This window comes from Zingiber officinale, chromosome 9A (assembly GCF_018446385.1).
Source record: "Zingiber officinale cultivar Zhangliang chromosome 9A, Zo_v1.1, whole genome shotgun sequence".
Classification (NCBI taxonomy): Eukaryota; Viridiplantae; Streptophyta; class Magnoliopsida; order Zingiberales; family Zingiberaceae; genus Zingiber; species Zingiber officinale.
Genome location: NC_056002.1, coordinates 129,743,766 through 129,765,345, shown reverse-complemented (window position 1 = coordinate 129,765,345; position 21,580 = coordinate 129,743,766). Strand labels below are relative to the sequence as shown.

Genomic DNA, 21,580 nt, shown 5'->3' with positions numbered 1-21,580 from the left:
CATTTATGTCAAAGACACACCTAAAGGTTATGTAATCGTCTGTCTATACGTAGACGACATGCTAATAATGGGCAGTAATCATGATATAATCATGACTACAAAGAAAATATTGACCAAAAATTTCGATATGAAAGATATGGGTCAAGCAGATGTTATATTGGGAATTAAAATTCTCAGGACATCAGAAGGGATAGTTCTGACACAATCCCATTATATAGAGTCAGTATTGAAAAGATTCAATGCGTACGATTTCTCTACAGTAAAAACACGTATGGATCTAAGTCAACACTTAGCGAAAAATCATGGTGAGACCTTATCGCAGTTGGAATATTCTCATATAATAGGCAGTTTGATGTATCTCACAAACTGCACACGTCTGGATATTGCCTGTGCGGTCAACAAGCTGAGTCATTTTACGAGTAATCCAAACGACACCCATTGGAAAGCATTGATGCGAGTTCTTAAATATTTAAAATATACTATGAACTATGAATTACATTATGAAAAATATCCCGCTGTGCTGGAGGGATATTGTGATGCTAATTGGATATCAGATACAAAATACTCCAAATCCACTAGTGGATATGTTTTCACGATCGGTGGGGGAGTAGTATCTTGGAAATCCACTAAGCAAACGTGCATTGCTCGGTCAACTATGGAATTCGAGTTTATAGCACTAGACAAAGCAGCTGAGGAAGCTGAATGGCTGCGAAATTTCTTGGAAGATATTCCGAGTTGGACGAAACCTGTGCCTACCGTACTGATCCACTGTGATAGTCAATCAGCAATTGGAAGGGCACATAGTAATATGTACAATGGGAAGTCACGACATATACGTCGTAGACATAGTACCATTAGGCAGTTGATCTTGAATGGAGTGATTGCAATCGACTATGTTAAGTCCAAAGATAATTTGGCAGATCCTCTTACGAAAGGGTTGAGTCGAGAACAAGTATACTGCTCGTCAAGAGGAATGTGATTAAAAATCTACAACTAAAAAACGACTGTAGCGGTAACCCAACCTATTTGACTGGAGATCCCAAGATCTTGGTTCAATGGGACAACGAAGTTACAGAAGTTGTGTTACAGCACATGAGATATTTTATCTCTATCCCAATCCTAGGATGAATTTGTGTTGTCCTACCTCATGTAGTGAGGTTAAGCTTATGCTTTTAGTGACTTCTATACCTTATAAGGTGGAGTATGGTAGGATACTCCTGATAGAAGTGTCACCTATATGAGTGTGAAGACAGGCCGCTTCAATGAAACACTCATGAATCCAAGATGGTGTCCATGGCCGAAACGGAACCAACCATGAGAACCTAAAGTAGGTGAGATAGGTCTCTGTGTGGGTATTATTGTCTTAATATACACCAACAGCTGAGCAGTTCAAGACATCACGTTCACTGCGCAACCTAGTATACTAGATAGCATTCCACTATGGAAGGTTCAAAGCCACAAGCTACCTCTCCCGATGCAGTGACTTATCGATTAGACTCTTGTAAAGTGTCAGCATGCATACACGCATTGCATTAATTTCCATTCATGTGGGGGATTGTTGGATATTAGGGCCTTAATGGACCAATACGGTTTGTGAAAAAATCGGAATGCCATCAATAGATAAAAGTCGTAATTGACTTCAAAATTAAAATCTACGTTTCGCGTAGATAAATTTAGACTATTAATTTGCTCAAAATCGATTAAAGGTGAATGAGAAATTAATTGTTTAAAGTCGGTCCAAATAAACATTAATTATTAATTAATGATATATATAAGGAAATGCATGGGAGAATAGTCCCACATCGAAAATTTTCGATGTGCATTCTTTGCTTATTAATGATGCTGTGTTAATGGAGTTAACTCAGAAAAAAGACCAGGTGCTCGCACCTGTGAGCCCGCCACCCGCCACCCGCCACGTGCGGGTTATAACTCTTCAGAATGGACGATCCAGATCGATCCAGCCCAAAGAACACATCCTCTCACCCAAAAAGACATTCAACATCTTCATTTGGTATAAATAGAACCCTCCAGATGCTGAAAATATCAATCGAATCATCGAATTCATCTATTCTACTCTCTCTTGAGCATTCATCTCATCTTGTGCATTTAAGAGTCCAAAAAGCCTACGAGAAGGTTCGCTGGTCTCAGAATTCGGAGTGCTACGATTCCGAGACGTTCGTCGTTGTATCTTGGGAACAAATTGTTGCTATCCGTTAGCACCGTAACGGAGCAATATCGTTTACGGAGATAGTGTTGAACACTAATCTCGACGATCAGTATTAATTTGCGCACTCCGGGAGATACCGGTTCCAATATAAATTACATATGGTTAGCATTCACAGACTTTGTTCAGTTGCTAGACTCTGTTTCAAATTATCATTTTGGAAGCGACTGGATGGCTCATTTATGTTCCCTTTTCCTTTTCTTGATTCTATGTTATCAAACAAGACACACAAGTAACGAAATCTGTGGGGGAGAGAATTAAAAGCTTTTCAAAATATAGAAGTTGATTCACAAATAGCAGTCACTGTTAAGACGGTTAGGATAAACCTTGTCCTGCCGAAAAGCATCAAGGAATCAAATCGAGCTTCTGATCACCTCCTATGTGGCTTAGCTTTAGCTTCGTGGGATCCATCACCTTTCTTCTTGATGTAGCCACTTAGTACTGCTTTTGCCCTCGACCACTCCTTCTCGGACTGGGCACTGCGCATGAAGGTGCAGACCTCGCCGATGTTAATTTTCGGGATACTTCTCTTCTGTCCCTGGTGGCTGCTCTGATTCTCTGCAACATTGTGATTGCCAGGGGCTAAGTCTCCTCTCAGACTTGATGATGCTGCAGCTTTCTCAAATACAATGGCTTTTTTGACCTCGACATTCACCGAACTCTCCATGTCAGATTGCATTTTCCTCTTCTTCGGTGCACCGGTAGTCTTGGTGGCTGAATCATTTGCTTTCAGTGTCTTCGATGCCGGTAATATAGTGGAAATGCTGAATGTGTTGCCACTGGACTCCCCAACAAGATCTCTCCAAGAGGATTTCTGTATCCAAGTGTTGGTTTTTGCCAACGCAACACTATCCGTGCCATGTTCAGTTTGCATTTTGGAAGGGGAATCTTCATCCAAAATGGCCTCTGTTTTACTTTTCGGCAATACAGAAGCAAACTTGTCGTCAGTCTCTACTGGGATTGACCGGGCTGCTTGGCTTGGTGCAACTTCAGTATCAACGGATGCAATTATTTGCCTCTTACGAGACTGTGCTTTGTCTCGAAGATGGCCATCTGTAGATGGCCGAGGCTTACTTTTTCCCGATTCATGAACCTACAGTACAGCAAAAGATGAAATGTTAGCTGTATCTTACTAACACAAAATAACTTAACTAAGTTTAAATGTTTATTGTTGTTTATCAAAACATAATGTTCATTTATGACACCTTCAGAATCAACCAGATACCTGATCCATAAGATTAGTTTTCTTTCCTAGTAACTGCATGAGCATGTCATCGCTTTGTCCCACCCCGATGTTAGTGACAAGATTGTCTGCATCCTCTTCCAGAGCTTCATCTGTTTCATTCAATTGAACATCACCACCAGCAGTATCAACAGCTATCCCTTCTTTCGAAAAGTTCACCATCCCAGGTTCAGGAACCTTGTTCCTTTCCTTTTCGAGGAACTTGTTCATCACACTTGTCATTATACTTCTCTCTTTATTATATGCTGCAGAGTTCAGCGCAGACATGTATGTTTCGTTCGCCATTTCAGATGGGCCACAGTGTTCTTCACAGTCACAAAAATGAATCGGTAGAGGAGGAACTTCGATTCGTTGAAAACTGTACTTGTGCTTCCCTGTTCCTTTAAACGGCACCGGCTTTACCTATAGAACATCAGTTATAAATCAAATTCTTTCTTCCAAATAGAGTGCTGGGAAAGATTACTAACCAAATATAAAGAGTGATTGAAAATCAAATTCAATTTGATCTTGTAATGATATCACAAGGAAGATAAGCTTTTAAATTTAACAGGATCTTTCAGTTTTAGTTTCAAATCTAGCAGTTGTCTGTTCCTTCACTGTTAAATTGATGATTGATGACAACATGGTAAAATGCCAAATCTATCTACATCATCTGTGGACTAGGTACTAGTCATGCCACATCATCAACTCAAGTGCATAAGGAAGATATTGGAAACTAATGTCGGCATTGTCCTTAATATCCTTTTTCTATTTAAGTTGTTGACATGGCATGACTGGTTCCTAGTCAGTAAATGCTGTAGACTAATTAACCGATCACCACATCACCAACATAACACCAATTGATGAGTGCAAACGGATGATATTTGAAACTAATACTTAAATGTTGTGATTGTTTTAAAAAATTTAGATGTTATCATAAACGTGAAGTTTCACATAACGGTTATCAATTAACCCAAAATAATAGAAGAGAACGAATGCACTGGTCCATATTTTGGCATGGGCTCACTGATCATTCCCATAGGTAAGAATTTTCTTTTCTTATATGAAAAAAAGGGCACACCTTTCGCAGCTTTGGAAAATATATTTGGAGTTTTGCATTCTCCAAGTTTTGGCATTTTGACTTGTGTGCCAGGATTTCCAACTTGTTTGGATGATCTGAACTTTTCTCGGCACTGAGATCATCTAGCACATTTATGCTTGCATCTTCAGCCCACTCTCGCTGCAAGCGAGTGAGATAATGTTCTTTAGCCCTTTCAAGTCGCAGCTTCCCTCCTTTCCAAGCGCATCCATTGTACTGCAGGCAATCGAGTTAGAAATCCTTCGATGGCTAAACAATTATCTAGTGGTTCATCATCTATGTAAGCAGCAGTGATGGGGAAACAAAATAAAATCTCATTGACTAGTATTATTTGAGAAGCAAAGGGCTTTCACATGGAAACATGAATCTATAAAAACAATCCCAAACAAATGATCAATTTAAAATCATATTTATATATTTGACTCATGTCATCATTTTTGCATTTTTACCTCTGTTAATCATGTTTCAGTCGAGTCAGATCATGTACTAATATTAGATCGTATCTAATATTGTCACACTAATCCTAGACAAGGAATTTATAGAAGAAACAATCTTGAGTATCCATCAGTATATGTAGGACTTTAACTATCTTTTAGGTCTATCAACAAGTTCATATCGAGTTACAATTTTACAATGTCTTCTTTCCATCCATAATGTTAGGGGAACATTAGTGGATTACTCAATGAATTTTCAGAAAATAAACCTGTTGAAAGGTCTTCCTACTCTATCCAACAAATTTGTGAATCTTCAACAAGAATATTTCTAAAAAATCACAGAATAAGTCTTGTATGTGACGAAATCGAGTGTTAGATGTTGGAGAACATAATGATATAAGAAATAGAAGCCTTTATCCTAAACACTTAAAAAAAAAAGAAGGAATAAGACAAATTGGGTCAAGGCAACTCACAACTGCAAAGAGCTTTGCCAAGCTTTTCTCAGAGTTCGGCTCGAAGTCCATGTAAGCAAAGCTCCGACCATCTGAGCGCACAAATTCTACATTATGAATCTTGCCCAAGGGCGAGAACGTCGTCTCCATATCAGAAGTCGTCACAGTCGCACTCAATCCACCAATGAAGATCCTTTTGATGGTTGAATCGGCAACTAAAGCAGTTGTCGCAGCAATCTCTTCTCCTTTTGCCATCTCCAAACCCATTTCTGCCTCCACCTACTATCAGATGTGAACAAATGAGAATGATAGTGCTTAAGGAATTAGTAAGATAGGGTTAAATTAACAGGCAGTATATGGATAGAAATAGACATAAAACAGAGCGGAATCGAATTAACAATTGACGAGATGAACATTGAAAGATCTAGATATACTTAAGTCTTTGTAGTATCAATCTCAAACACCTCGCGATCTCTCACCGGCAAAGCTACAGCTTGAAGAACAAAATGTAACTTTGCTTGAAGTTCAACTTGTTCATGATTTCTACGATCGTTAGACGATGAACAAAAAAAGCTTTTTCGTTTGTCGACGGCGAGCAAAGCTCATGATGCCTTACACCGACATCTTCTCGCCGCTCAAGGATTTTGATTCCTATGGTGAAGAACAGCTGATCCAGCGAAGAACACAGAAACCGAGTCGAAAAAATTGGAAGCGCGAAGTTTGAGTTTACCTTCGGCGCTGAAAAATTCCTACAGAGCTCCCTTCCTCCGATTCGCCGCCGCTGGGTCAGTGCCTTCGATTTCGCCGTCTCAAGTAGAAGAAATCTAATCGAAGTCGGGTGCGGTGTTAGGGTTCCTAAACTCAGCTCGGTTTACGCAAACCGGGTCAAAATTTAATTTTGACTCTGTTTTTATAACGGCGATTTAGAAGACCGGGTTGAGGACATTGACCCAGCGGCGGAAGTAGAGCAACTTCCAATCCTTCGCCCAACTCTTCTTCTCCGATCCTCAGGCGAAGAGGAGCCGTGATTCGAGCAGCGGTTCGCCGGTGGGATTAATCGGAAGAAGGAACTCTGAGGGAGTTCTCAGCGCAGAAGAAGGCAACTTCAAGTGTCGCACCTCGATGTTTGCTTCGCGATTTCTGCCTTCTTTCTCGGATCATCTGTTCATCGCCAACAGCAAACTTCAAACTTCCCGTGATTTTTTTTTTTTTGTTGTTGTTGTTGTCGTCATCAAACTTCCCGTGATTTTACTAGGGTTTTTAGGCAATTTCCTCACGATGATAATGATTTGACTTCAAATTGTAATCGTAGAACTCATTTACAAGCTGAAACTACAAGCAATGTAGATCAGGAATCTATAGCATAATGTTTCTTCTTCTTCTTTTTTTCTTCTCACTTTATACGACATTTTCAAAATTTAATCTTCTAATGCAATCCTAGTTCTTCACTGGGGCATTTCCTCAAACACCTGCTTCGTGCACTTCGTGCGGTTTGGTAATTTCCAGTCGGGAGTTCGCCGGAGATTTCGCTGGCGGATCGCTTCCCTCTCCGCAAAACCAGACAAATTCCTGCTCGAGATCACTTCCCATGGGACTAGACGCAGAGGCGGTCGGAGGCGTTCGCTTCCCGATGCTCCAGCGCCGCCTCAGCGCCCGAAGCCTCGCCGAACCCGGCGTCCTCATCTCCTCACCGGCGTTCCTGCTCGTCAGCAGCGGAGATACGGGCGAGGGAAACCCCTCCGCCACCCTCCTCGGTATCTCAATCACAAGATCCCCTTTTGGCTTCTTCGATCGGACCGAAGAGCTCGAAGGGGCTTCACTCGTTTGCTGCTGGTCCGATGGCAAGGCGGGCGATGCATGGATTGGAATTCCGGATCCGGCGACGAGGTAATTGGGATTTAGGACCGGGAATGGTTCGGCGACGACAGGGCTCCGACAGAGAGGGCAAGTGGAGTCAGAGTGGAACCACCTGTCGATGCACTCGAGGTGGAAGCCGTGGCCGCACTTGGGTAGGATCCGAGCCGCCTCGCCATCGGTGAGCTCGCAGAGGCACACGGCGCACTCGATCCCGTTCCCGAACTCCGCGGCGCGGTATACGGAGACAGGTATCGATCGGAGGACGGTAGCGTCGAGGCCGCGCGGGAGAGCGGAGGAGGCGCCGTGGTCGGAGGCGGAGAAGACGAGGACGTGGGGGCGGCGCAGGTGGCGCTTGGCGTAGAGGTAGAAAAGGAAGACGAAGGAAACGACGAGTAAGAGGAAGACGATCGCGGCCAGAAGGAACGTGTAGCTGGCCTGGTCTACGGTGGCGTCGGCAGTGGAGGAGTCGTCGAAGTCGGGATCGCCGGGCTCCGCCATGGCTTGGCCGTAGATTTATCGGGAAACCGGTTATAAAGGGATGTGATGACGTAATTATTACGTCATTATTTAGTCAACTCAAAATCGCCCTATAGAGTATTTTATTGGGTAATTTTGCATGCAGTCTCTATTGGCAAATAAGGGGGCGTTTGGTTCTTTCCTAGAATAGGAATCGGAATGGTAATCATTATATTGTGGAATGGGTATGAGCATGAATATCACTCTTAAAAGCAATCTTTGGTTAGTTGTATATCTTCTATCGGAATAAATCAAAGTTTCCTTTTTTTACCCTTAAAGGAAAATAAGAGAAAAAAATTAGATGTGAGAGAAAGATGAATGTGAGAGAAAAATATGATGAAAGAGAATGATAGAGAGAAAGTATTATGAGAGAGAAAGTGCAATAAGAAAGAATGAAGAGAGAGAAAGTGTGATGAGAGAAAATAAAAAAAAGAGTGTGATTGGAGAGAGCATAATGAGAGAAAATATGATGTGAGAGAAAGTATGATAGGAGAGGATGAAGAGAGAGAAAATATAGTGAGAAAAAATGAGGAGAGAGATTGAGAAGAGAGAAAGTATGGTGAGAGAAAAAGAGAACAGTGAATATGATGGGAGAGATTGAGGAGAGAGGAAGTATGATGAGAGAGAAAGTGTATTGAGGAAAAAAGTAGTAAGTGTGATAAGAGAGAAAATATGATGAGAGAGAAAGTGGGTTGAGAAAAAAGGAGGAAGTGTGATAAGAGATATTGAGGAGAGAGAAAGTGTGATGAGAGATAAGAGATATTGAGGAGAGAGAAAGTGTGATGAGAGAAAAAATGTGACGAGGAAAAAAAGAAGGAAGAGAGTACGATGGAAGAGATTGAGGAGAGAGAAAGTATGATGAGAGAGAAAGTGCAATGAGAAAAAAAAGAAGAAAGAGAGTGTGATAAAAGAGATTAAGTAGAGAGAAAGTGTGTGATAAAATGATGAGAGAGAAAATATGATGAGAGAGAATAAGGATAGATAAGCGATATGAAAGAAAAAATAAATATATATATTTTGATATTTGATATTAATGGAGAAAATTTTAGTTTTAAGTCAAGGGTATTTTTGGAATAAGGGAATATTTTGATTGATGAAAATAGGGTAATGGCTCATTGAAGGGGAGGTACATGAGAATGAGTTATTACCTAAATCTTTGCATATAGTCCCCATCCATGAAAATCTTTATTTTCACTCCCCAGTCAAATATCTTTACCTAATTGTCCATGATATTTTTAGGTACAAAAAGTCTAAAAATCAGTATAAATCCTCTTAAATTGAGTATATTAACTTAGAATCTAATATATTTTCTATCAAATTGAGTATGATTCTTTTTTCGCCTCAAAATATACTCGATTTTAGTTTAATGTGCTGAATTTAATAGGAATTATACTCATTTTTAAACTATTTGTACCGAAAAATATGAGGGTTAATTTCGATAGAAAATATACTCGATCATAGTATAGAGTACTAGATTATAGTGTAAAATGTTGAATTTAATATGAATTATACTTATTTTTAGACTTTTTATACCTAAAAAATAAGATAGACAATTTTGATAGAAAATATACTCGATTTTTAATATAAAGTACTGACTTTAAGAAGAATTATACTCATTTTTTGACTTTTTGTACTCAATTTTGAAATTTTTGTACCTAAAAAATCTGAGGAACAATTTAGGTATCAATATTTACATGAGGGAGTTGAAACAAGTAATACTTTGCATGCAGGGAGTGGAAATAAAGTTTTTTGGACATGAGAATTGCATGCAAAGTTAATATTGTGATTAAAGATTTTTCTCTAATTTACCGTATTTTATTTTAACAAATTTTTTATGGACAAATTGTCCTAAAATCCTTGTGTAAATTTTTTTAGGTCAAATTATCCCTTTTTTAATCTATATATTAAAATTAAAATCATTTTTTATGTGTTGAAAATATACTACATTATTATTATTCGATTATCATAATTGATCCTTTCCATTTTAATTAATTCAAGACATTTTCTTTTAAATAAACCGGTTCATAAATGCCAATTTATCGGTCCAAATCAAATTGACCGGAGTTAGATATGTCGACTTTTCTTGGCCCAAATTAATTTCTTCCATGCGCAAAATTATGACTCATGGGTCAGCAAGTCAACATCGTTGACGTGGACTTTGGCTCTGTAAGTCCATACTTAGTTCCCAAGTTAACTCGTTTATTCTTTATTATTATTATTATTATTATTATTATAAATAATAATAAATCCTAAAAATATTTATATAATACTTTCAATTAAAGAGATTAAAATTCAATTTCCATCCAAGCAAAATGATTAAAAACATATATTTTAAAAACAAATCAGGAAGAAAGGAAATGCTTCATAGATAGGCATACAAGAGTTGGTTCCAAATGTCAGGGACTCCAGGTAAACACCAATGGATGCAATCGGCGTATCGATGTGGATTCTTCTTTTGCTCATCCGATAAAACTTTGCCGTCCAATTGAGTGTACACTGAGACATGCGCGTCGATCCGGTGATTCGTAAGTTGTGTTACGTTGAGGACCGTCACCGGCACCTTCATCCTCTCTACCACATCGGTTACCGCTTGCATCATTTCCATGTCGGTGCCACTTCCCGAAAAGCCTCTTCGTGCCACGGGCATCGTCTCGTTGTAGCATTGGATTCCATCCTCTCTACCCCAATCCAAGCTCCTACAAACTTACAATTTTAGCGGGGCAAACTATTCAAAATGATTAAGGAGAGGACTAAACCTCGTGTGAGACGGCGACATTGTGGCAAAGAAGACTCTTGTGGTGTTAGGATTGATGAAGGAATCAATCCAATTAGCCCATGTCTTGATACCAAGTCTATAGGCAATCCTACGATCTAGTTCATCGTAACCTTCCTCTCCGTTGACGAATGAATGCCACCTACCATCAACGGAAATGTTACGGTGCAAATACTATGAAAGAGTTTGTGAATGATAAGAGCAAAGACTCACGAGCATTTTATGCTTTCGACACTCATCCACCATGTGTAGGTACTGAAGACGAGAATGTCCACCCCTACCCAACTTTGAGCATGGGCGGAAATGGAGTCCACTCGTAGAATTCTTTTGTTAGGGTCGGGAACGATGTATTTGTCGGTGTTGGATTCGACGATAAATGGTGTCCAATAGAACTCGATCGTCGCGTTGTAATCCTAGGTTTTAGTATCAAAAATTTGAAAGAGAAAACAAGAAGAAGAGAAACAAAGGAAAGGATCATGAGAGATATAATAACACCTTTGCTTTGAACCAACAATTGGCTTCATTCCTCTTGATGAGCTTCCGTTTGGGAGGTATGTGAGCTTGTATCAAGCACACAAATGATTGCCATTGAGCTCTTTGAAGCGAGTCTCCGACGAACATCAACCTTTTCCCTCTCAACTTTTGTAGCACATTTTCAACATTAAATCTATATAAAAAAGAGAGAAGAATCAATAACATGTTTTGGTGAATTGCGTTAAACCCTGAATCGATCATCACCTTGGCAATGTGCAATCGTCCAACTCCCACTCCCAATACAAGTACTTGTCATCCGGTCTCCCGTTCCTCTGGCACACTAGTTGTTTGTCTAAATAAGGGCAACTTTCGTCGGTGTAGGGCATCTCCTTGGAGCTATTGAACACCCATTTTCCTTTGGTGGTGCTGCACTTCTTTCGTTTGAACTCAATTTTGTCTTCCTCATCCACCACAGCTTCGCTAGTTTCGCGTGAACTAACATCTCTCTCTACGGAGGTGGAGGTGGAGGTGGAGGTAGAGGAGGAGGAGGAGGCGGCGGCGGCGGCTTTGGCTTTAAAGGTGGATGTGCCGGTGAGCACACGAAGGTCCTCAGTGAAAGTTGCACTCATCAAGGCAATGACGGCGATGATGATGATGGCGAGGGAGAGGGGAGTCTTCCCCTTGGGCGGTATCTTCATACTTGAGGAGTGAGTGAGGTGATGGAGCATGAACATGCTCTAGGGGTTTATAGTTGTAATTGGTGGCATTGAGTAGGAGTGAAGTTAAAGGCATGTCGACTTGGCTCTTGCACCAACTACTTTAATGGCCATTTTGAACATAAGTCTTCGTGGGGTATAGTTAAGATGGATTTGGAAAACGATGTAAAAGGTGGAATCTAGTTGTGTTGTATGTATGCATTGAGTGTAGCATAAAGCGGATTCATGATTGTCGAATCTCGAAAAGGTAGCATAAATGAGATCGCTCGAAGTAGCGCAGCATATTAAGCTCGGTCTTTCATTTGTAAGATCTTTCAAGTTGAATAAATTGTCCTGGTAGATGTTGGAGAATTTATTTTGTGAGAGTGAAAATTTTTTCGGTTGTTAATTTGTTATCTTGTATAGTAAGCGATTAGGTATCTCAATGTATATCGTCAATGTGAGAAATTTAAATTTTATGTATGACAACACGATAAGGAAAAGTGATGTGATATTTAAACAAGTAGTTGATGTTTGTGTTTGATCAAATTGAAGGGACCGTTGGTTGGTAGGTTGGTGGAGCCATGGAGAAAGCCCTCCTTTTCTAACTAATTTAAAGAAACTAATAATTGAAAGAAAAAAATATTTTAAAAAAAATCTCATTTCCATTTGTGTCTTGATCAGATAAAATTATGAAATATATATATGTGAATCAAAGGAGATTAAATGTAATATGATACGATGAAGCTGAAGATGGTGGAGTCTGGTTGAGGTAAGACCAAGAGGAAGAGGGATGCAATTTGGCTAAGTCTTGGGTAACTCCTTTAGGGCGAGTTGGCTTGGGAGATGTCCACAGAAATTTTAGTAAATTACAAAAGCACAAGTCATTGACAACTAACCCCCATTGTCTTCGTCATCCCTGTAAAATCATCCACCGCCGAATTGGCAATACTTTCGTCATCCCTGTAAAATCATCCAACGCCGAATTGGCAATACTTTGCTCGTGAATGCAAACCATCCAAAGCAGAATCAGCGATACTTTGCTCATGAATGCAAATGGGATTTTTCCACCCTCACTCGCTTGTCAAGAATCATCCAACGCCGAATTGGCAATACTTTGCTCGTGAATGCAAACCATCCAAAGCAGAATCAGCGATACTTTGCTCATGAATGCAAATGGGATTTTTCCACCCTCACTCGCTTGACCTTGACACAGTCTGTGCCCTAATTGCATGTGATGTCAAATGAACATTAGCAGGAAGTAAACAACTCCTTCCTAATCTCAACTGCTCCAGACAAAGTATTCTTGCTAACTAATGACGAGGAAAGTTGCTCGCTGACTGACATGATACAGTTGAGTCAATGAAGGAAAGAGGGAAAAAAACGAGTATATGATACACTTATTTCAAGTTCAAAGTTTGCCACAAAAGATTACACAGGACTATAGCACCTTCCATCAGAGTTCGCTAAAAAGAAATCACTTAAGGATACAGTTGTAGTTCGTTCGCAGCAAGCGAAGTTGAGCTGTATATCAACCTCAAGCATTGCCTTTATTCTGCCAGTTATTCTGCCAGTGGACAGAATGCACAAGGTCATAGAACGGGTGCTTTGGCTGAATCAGGAAGGTAACCACTGTTGTTACATGTATGCACTTGGTATCAGATTTGCTGGTTAGTACAGCAACTCATCAAAAACTGGATCAACACTTCGTCCCCATTTTCCATGGTATAACTCGAGAAGCTTCTCGGCTGGAGTTATGCCTGTTGAAAAAAAAAAAGGATTATTCATACAAAGTGATTATTAGAAGAATAAATGCTTAGGAAACTGTTAAAACAATTATGAGGCGGTGCTTGTTAAAAGGATTGGAATTTGATGATTGTTTATGATCAGCTTTTAGGAAGGAATGAAAATATGTCACTTCTAATTCACATACGTGCATGTATTATGGGATGGGTCAGTCTTAGGATAGCAACAATTGTAGAAAGTTGATAGACAACAACACTTGTGGAAAAGTTGAAATTATAGAGATGTGAATGCTAAAATGGATGTATAAAGGTAACTAGAAAAGACAAATTTATAGTGAGAGAGTGATATTTGTTATGTTGCTCACTCTCATATGCAACTGAATGCACTTCCAATGCCCCGTGCTCTCAGTCGCGCACGAAAAGTGAGCACTTATATATATATATATATATATAGAGAGAGAGAGAGAGAGAGAAAGAGTTTTGATATGCTGCGCCGTATGCGCCTCCGTTGCGCGATTGAAACAATTACACTTGATGCACATGGATGTGCACCATAAGGTCAGTAGGATAACAATTACACTTGATGCACACGGATGTGCACCATAAGATAAGTAGGATAACATTCTCCGATATATATATTAGCAATTACAGCCTTGATAGATGATAAATGAAAGAGAGAGAAAATAGATCAAGATGACAACATGTTCAGAGAGGATGATTAAATCTACTAAAGTGAAAGGTGTAAAAAATAAGAGGCCAAAGAAATATGAGTCAATGTCATAAAGAATGATTTAGCTAATGATATACCCTTGCATAGAGCTCAATGGAGTTGTAACATTTTTGTAACTGAAACCCAATACTTTGTGCAAACACAGATTGATGATGCCGATGATGATGGTGATACACACAAGAGAAACACAAATTGTCCACGCAACTACACTAATACGTTGAATATGACAATAAATGAGATGCAAAAGGTGTTTACCTGTCCCAACAATCTCAGTGACTTCTTTTAAAAAGCCAACTTCTTTATATCCTCTTCTTTGGAGTCCATCCTGTAAGATTTATACAAGACACTTGTGAACTTCATATTCTAAAATTATATGTATTTCCAAGCATTTAATACAATTAGTTGTGAACCGATTGACCTTAGCCAACTTCAGAACTTGTTCAGCCACGTGTCTTAGTGTTCCATCTCGGAATGGAGTCTTCAAACCAGTCACAGGAACCTGTCGAGCAAACATCATAGTAAATTAATAACAATTTCCTTAAGAATCACAGAGTAGTTATGCATACGGAAATCGGTTGTTCATTATATTATGTGAACTTCTAGTAGTTATGTGTAAGACCAAATACAACTAGAAAGTAGAAACCATATTCTAGACTTCTAGTAATGACTACTGTTGATGGAAGGCTACGATGTTCCAATTATCTATTGCACCTGTTTACGTAGCATCTCTCTTTCCTCCTGAGTCCAATCAAAGGTCAGATCCAAAACATTTTGTAAGGCAACTTCATCATACAGCAAGCCTACCTGCACAAGTGACAATTTTGGGGCAACCAGATAATCTATCACCGAATTCTTCAAAAAAATAAAATTGATCATAGAAATACTTGTTTATTCTAGAAATACCCAAAAGGCAGGCAAGGCACATAGTCTCCTCCAAGGACCACCATCAGCGCCCCTCATTTCCAAGTATCTTTTTAATCTGACCTGTAATCCAGGGATGGATAGCGATCATTCTCTATCAAAAGAAAAAAAAATTATTACATAAGATGATGAAGACAAAGATACCTCAGGGAATATAGTTGTTAGGTGATTCTCCCAATCATTCAGTGTTGGAAGCACTCCTGGAAGTGAAGGAAGTTTTCCTTGCATGAAGTCCTGCAGATATATGATTGAGAGATTATAATGACTAATTTTCTTAAAAAAAGCCCCTATGCAGAATGAAATAGTCTACAATTCATACTGCATACTTTTCAATGAGTTCTAATAAAGGTATGAAGGACCAAATAAGAAGGTAGATCAAGTGAAGATAGGAACCTTGAAGGACATCCCACTACAATTGACATATTTCTTATTCCGGTAGACAAAGTACATAGGAACATCCAGAGCATAGTCAACATATTGTTCAAATCTGTGAAAAGTAGAATAAAGGTAGTTACAAAAGTTCAGTACACATTCAACTCAAGACAATAATATGTTTACATGATACACAATAGATAATTGTCATATTAGATCCTAAAAAACAAAACATCTAAAATAATCATATGCTGAAGGGTAACAGAGTTACAAATAATACAACGTAATAAATTTATTAAGGCAAAAATAATAGCTAATCATATGATACATAGAGTTTTAGTATTGCAGCAGAACTGCCTTAGTTTCTCTATAGAGGGCAAATTCTAATGTATGTCACACAAATTTCACAAAATTATCATGCAACTAGAGGAATATTTCTAATTGAAACACTGTTAGATCTATTTTTCATTGTTTTGTATCACTTTATTGTACAGGGATCTCTCATGCCTGCTTATCTTCATAGTTTCATATCAAATACCATATTTACACTCCAGCCTTATTAATTACCAACAAAAACAAACAACCATTTCCACTGTCACTTATAAAAGAACAGAAGCAAACAAAAAAATTACCCAAAAGAATCATCAAAAACAAAAGGCAACATTCCAGTTCGGTTATTGTCAGTGTCAGTCCATATTTGGCTGCAATACACAAACAATGATGATTACTCAAAATGAATTCACATTAGCCAAATAAGATTAAACATGATGTGGGTATGCATGGTGTTAATAGCAACCTTCTCATGCTCAAATAACCATTGGGCTTTCCTTCAATGAAAGGCGAGTTAGCAAATATTGCTGTTGCAATCTGGTTCAATAACAAGTTAGAAAAGATTAGTAAAAAATAACAAATATTTTAGTTGAATGAATATAGTACCCACAGGTTGCAAAGCAAGACCAGCACGGAACTTCCTTATCATGTCTGATTCAGAACTGAAGTCAAGATTAACCTGTTTGTATCAAAATTCATGCAGATATCTCATAGTTCAGAGCAATATAAGTTGAATAAACTGCAAGAATACTGTGGTGTGAAGCCCGGGAATAAAGAAATTTGGAATATTGAAAAGTATAATAATCTAAGGATGGCAAACATATTTCTGTGACATAAAGGTAACGTACCTGAACTGTACAAGTCCGGAACATCATGTCAAGTCCAAGAGAACCAACTTTTGGCATGTAGTTCCTCATAATCTCATACCTTCCCTGTGAAGGATTTATCTCAATAATACTCTTATTTAAAAGTACCCAAGAAGCTTTTAAACATGGTTGTGAATTTATTAAATAATGACCCGTAGATGTTGCTAGTAAATCATAGGACAAAGAATCAGCATTTAACGATTCATTCTCGCATATGCTTCACTATTATTTGAGGGTATTAATATGATAAAAAATACACAAGTAATAAGTACAAGATCCATTAGTTGATTCCAAGTGTGAAGCAAATTATGGCAGCCAACTTGCAACAAAACTTGTTATTGACAATAGAGATCTGATAGGCAAGTAAAAAAACACAAGTTGACCCATGCATTGTGCAAGAGAAACTGTTGTCATATCTTAATTTTATAATCTTATTCTTTACAAATAAATAAATATGAGAAAAAACGGAGAGTAATGATTCTTCAAATGCAACTGAGAGTAATGGCATGCCACATATAATAGAAAATCATGTCATATCGATATTTCAAAGTTAACCAACATCCAAACATGCTTCATCGATAAGCAATTATCTGTATGGGAAAAGCTTGTTTGGACTGTAAAGAGGTAAAGAGAAGCAATTATCGATATTTCAAAGGTAACCAACATGCATTTTAATAAGAACAACTTGGTAATCCACTGAGTGTGATCACAAAGTATTGTAGTATAGATAAATTATTGGAGCATAAATTAGGCACGCCAAATGGCATGAACATCCAATATTAAACAGATTTAAGATACACCAATATAAGACAAGTACCTTGGGCATTATAGGAATGTCACTGAGCCTCCACTTTGGCTGAAATCCAATTCCTAAAAATCCAATTCCCATTTCCTCAGCCACTGCTTTCACCTATAAAAAAAATATTATAATAATAATAATAATAATAATAATAATTAAATAATTAAATAAAGAGTAGGTAATGTGCAAAATAGTTGAATGCTTGTCATTCTACAACATTAAATTTTCTATCTTGTGGAGGCACATGCCTAAGAGCAAAGAATGAAAACAAATAGAACTTGCATCTAATATGTAGAACGATTAATGCATAATAAGTTTGAGATGTAACCGGTATAACCAAGGTTTAAAATCTCGACCCGTACCGAGGTTTCGGTCTCAGACCAGAACGATACGACTTCGGTATCGTATCATGCAATACCAATACGGTTTCGATATTTTTTTTATTTATATATAGTAATTATTAGATAAATATGTTTACTATGTATAATTTAAAAATAAATTGTATATTGATTTTATATAAATTCTCAATTATTGGACAACTTAATATGGTTAGAAAAAACAATTAAATATCTTAATATTCATTGATCTAAATTTTAAATTGATTATATATATATATATATATATATATATATATAAATTATAAAATTCTCAATTATTGGACAACTTAATATGGTTAGAAAAAACAATTAAATATCTTAATATTCATTGATCTAAATTTTAAATTGATTCTATGATAATATATATATATATAAGTATATAAATTAATAAAAAATACTACGTTATGTATAATAACTACATAAATTAATTATTTATTCATTTAATTCATTATTATTTTAAATAATATATATTTAAAATGATAAAAAAAAATGAGAATATTAATTAAATACTAAAACAGTAAAAAAATATATAAAAATATATAAAAAAATTATTAATCCTATTTATTAGATTTTTTTATTTTTATAATTTTTAAATACAATTTAAAACAGTAAAATTGATTTTCAAAATATTAATTAATAAAATTTATTATTTTTTAAAAAATTTAAATATGCTTATATTTTATTAGGATAATTTAATTATAATTTATAAAAGCCTCTTCAAAATATCGCACTTAAATTAGAAAATGTTTGAATTAATTAAATTGAAATATTTAATTTTTAACATGCCGTCTTCATGTCACGCTCATCCAGCGGCGCCGGAGCATTGCAAGATGCCTCCGGCGTCACCGGATGAGTCCTGCAACTCCTCCAGCAACGCCTACAAGGCACTCGGGACCGTCGGGCGATGCCGGAGGAGTCCCACGACTCCTCCAGCACCGCTTGCAAAGCGTGCGAGGCATCTAGAACGCCTCGGGACATACAGCAAAGCGTGGTTAGATAAGCGCCTCTAGGATGCCAAGGCTCAAGGCTTCCGGCAACACCGAAGGCGTCTCGCGACGCCTCTGGACGCTTCCGAGCCGCCTCCACTTGGTCGTTGCCTTGCTCACTACCTCACTGGATGCCTTTGTCGATGATCGCTTGCTGGATGCCTTCGGCACTGCCCCTCCCCTTCCTTTTGTTGCGTGACGACGAGCGCGCACAATTCCTTCTATCACGTGACGCACGTGATGACGCAGGACAAAATCGTCGCTAATCTAGTGTCAGTTTCGGTGCACGGGTGGAACAGTAAATTTCGCCCATCCCACGCACGGAACTAAATTTTGAACATGGGGTATAACATAAGCAAATATACTCTTAAACACAAGCAAATAACATAAGCAAATGTTTGGTGGAGAATATCTTGTTCTTAGAAAGGCAATAGAAAATCAAAGCTTAATAGTTGAATCAAAGTGGAGGGAAATTCAGAAATGATGTCAAAAAATGATAGATCTTTATGGATTTACTCTAAAATAAAACAAGAAATCTGAAATTTTTCCCAAAATGTTTGATCTTTTATCAAGTATTATATGTAAAAACTTTTGTGACAGATAGATTCCTTAAGAAAGTTTACACAATGCAGAACCCTTCAGGCGGATAAAGTACAAGAGGAAGTTTTTATTAACTAAGCACTCAACCTAAACACTCTTTTAAGTACAGAAATAACTCAAAAATTCCTAGCTAAGAGCAACTAATTATACAAGAAACTAACCTGATAGAGGTGTGAATTAACCTCAGCACAAGTTTGATGTAGCGTTTCAAGTGGCGCACCACTAAGCTCAAATTGACCACCAGGCTCCAAAGAAATACTTTGTTTGTCCTGCATGGAAGCCAAGCCATTTTACTTAAAATGTTGGAGAAAATACAAGGCCATGAACCTTAATATTCCGATTACGTGACAGATTCAAGCTCTATTAGAACAATAATTTGATTGCTGAAAAGAAATCAAAAGACTAAATTGAAATGTCAGAGAAGCTAGTTAGACTCCCTGTATAAGACAACAAGATATTTCAAATTTTGTATGCAGATTTTCATTCGCTATGCAATCTTAAACACTTAAAAGAGAAACATTTTATCACCTGTTTGAGACCAATAATGTAATTCTCTTCCATGACTTTATCCCAATCAAACCTCTCTGCCAAACCATTTAGCAAGTCTGCAATCTGCTCATAATTCATTGGGCGCAAAGTTTCAACTTCAAAACCAAACTTTTCATGTTCAGTACCAATTCTGTTTCAGCAAAAAAACATACAAGTCATCATAACAATATGACCAACGAGAGTGAAATGTCTCTTTAAACTTCAAAGATAAACAAAGAGGCATCCCTTCCATATGGAATAGAAAAAATGAAACAATTCAACAAGTACAAGGAAATTAATTTTCATAAGAAACAACATCGATAAACTATTGATTCCTAGAGGCCAGCTCCATGGATCTTTTCTCAACATTGACCTCTATGTAAGGAGATGAATGGAAAAAAACAAATCCATAAACAAGGAGCCTTAAATAAGGAAATAAAGCAGTTTATTCAGGGTACAATAAATGGACAAGATTAATTTGCAATATTAATACGAAGGAAAAAAATCTTCTTTGTTCCTGTACTTCACAAGGATACTAGGACAGTAACCAAAACAACCAGCCAAGTCTTCCTCGACTGAGATAATTAACAGGATATATATTTAGTTCCTACAGAATTCCATATACTAATCATTCAAAGAAAACTTCAAAAAAAAAACATAATAATTGGAAAGGAGAGACAAAATCACATCAATAGAGATCCTGTATAAACTTCTGTACGTCAAATGCATGATCAGAGGCAATCCATATTTATCCACCAACGATCCCAGGAAGGACTAGCAGGCATAGCAGAAAAGCCAGATGAAGAGTATATACCTCCATTTCTCCTTGGGCTTGCAACCCGAAGCGAGATACCTCACGAGATCGTCCTTTGTCAGCGGCTCCGTTATGACCACGGCATCCTCCGTCGGAGGGCTCGCGTCAACAACCACACTCTTCCCTCTTCCGGACACGAAACGAAACCCTCGAAACTTCCTCTTACCATAAAATCCGAATCCCTCGGAACTATTCCCACGCGCTCGAATCTCCCTCTGCCTCGAAGCACCGCCCTCCGGTTCGGAGCTCGCGGAGAGAACCCCGGAGCAACGGATTCGGGCGACGTGCAAGCTGCACACGGTCGCCATTTCTCCTCCGCCCAAATCTGTCAAACATAACGTCCAAATCAAATCACCTCAACATCAAATGAAGAATACAATCATAGAAGGGGAAAAAAAGGATTACCAGTAGGGTTTGCGTTGATTTTCGCTGCGATTTGTCCGAGGAGTAGGGTTTCCGCCTTTCGAGGAAAACGCGAAGAAATCGAAAAGCGGAAGGTGCTGAGAAGACGGAAAGGAGAAGCTATAAATAGGGGCTACGGGCTGCTAGATCGCCAAACGCAACTCTCTCGGATCCGATACAATGTCCGCAATAGCGGTGCGTTTTTCAACTCGCCGCCTCCATTGCCAAGTCAGCAAGGAAAAAAGTATCCTTTACGGTGGTAGGAATTTCTCTTAAATATTTATGATCACATTTCTCATCATTTTTTTTAAATATTTTACTATTTAAATATTTTAAATTTTAAAATAAAATATCCCTTTTAAAT

General features: G+C 38.0%; 4 protein-coding genes across 9 annotated transcripts; all 4 read right to left on the bottom strand.

The window, feature by feature from the left end:
- Positions 1-2,457: 2,457 nt before the first annotated feature.
- Positions 2,458-6,777, bottom strand: LOC122020209 (protein REPRESSOR OF SILENCING 3-like). 6 transcript variants are annotated; one of them, XM_042578027.1, is made up of 6 exons: positions 6,162-6,777; positions 5,866-6,082; positions 5,453-5,713; positions 4,528-4,761; positions 3,450-3,869; positions 2,458-3,317 (listed from the first exon to the last, which is right to left on the bottom strand). In XM_042578027.1, the coding sequence occupies exons 3-6, from the start codon at positions 5,696-5,698 to the stop codon at positions 2,595-2,597; spliced, it is 1,623 nt and encodes a 540-aa protein (XP_042433961.1). In that variant the 5' UTR covers positions 5,699-5,713; positions 5,866-6,082; positions 6,162-6,777; the 3' UTR covers positions 2,458-2,594. The 6 variants fall into 6 exon arrangements, with proteins under 6 accessions (XP_042433961.1, XP_042433962.1, XP_042433963.1 ...); XM_042578028.1 differs by having other exon boundaries at positions 5,453-5,710; XM_042578029.1 differs by having other exon boundaries at positions 5,911-6,082.
- A 43-nt stretch (positions 6,778-6,820) lies between these two features.
- Positions 6,821-7,786, bottom strand: LOC122020210 (RING-H2 finger protein ATL64-like). Its single transcript, XM_042578031.1, has one exon. The coding sequence runs from the start codon at positions 7,784-7,786 to the stop codon at positions 6,893-6,895; it is 894 nt and encodes a 297-aa protein (XP_042433965.1). The 3' UTR covers positions 6,821-6,892.
- Positions 7,787-10,080: 2,294 nt separating this feature from the next.
- Positions 10,081-11,763, bottom strand: LOC122020618 (protein trichome birefringence-like 3). Its single transcript, XM_042578621.1, has 5 exons — positions 11,316-11,763; positions 11,073-11,244; positions 10,791-10,990; positions 10,561-10,719; positions 10,081-10,500 (listed from the first exon to the last, which is right to left on the bottom strand). The coding sequence occupies exons 1-5, from the start codon at positions 11,747-11,749 to the stop codon at positions 10,167-10,169; spliced, it is 1,299 nt and encodes a 432-aa protein (XP_042434555.1). The 5' UTR covers positions 11,750-11,763; the 3' UTR covers positions 10,081-10,166.
- A 1,351-nt stretch (positions 11,764-13,114) lies between these two features.
- LOC122019803 (glutamate--cysteine ligase A, chloroplastic-like) lies at positions 13,115-21,380 on the bottom strand. The gene is made up of 16 exons (XM_042577334.1): positions 21,220-21,380; positions 20,815-21,139; positions 20,001-20,151; positions 19,634-19,741; positions 17,528-17,620; positions 16,693-16,776; positions 16,455-16,523; positions 16,311-16,381; positions 16,147-16,215; positions 15,536-15,629; positions 15,287-15,376; positions 15,125-15,205; positions 14,933-15,025; positions 14,640-14,720; positions 14,477-14,546; positions 13,115-13,506 (listed from the first exon to the last, which is right to left on the bottom strand). The coding sequence occupies exons 2-16, from the start codon at positions 21,120-21,122 to the stop codon at positions 13,418-13,420; spliced, it is 1,551 nt and encodes a 516-aa protein (XP_042433268.1). The 5' UTR covers positions 21,123-21,139; positions 21,220-21,380; the 3' UTR covers positions 13,115-13,417.
- Between the last annotated feature and the right edge of the window lie 200 nt (positions 21,381-21,580).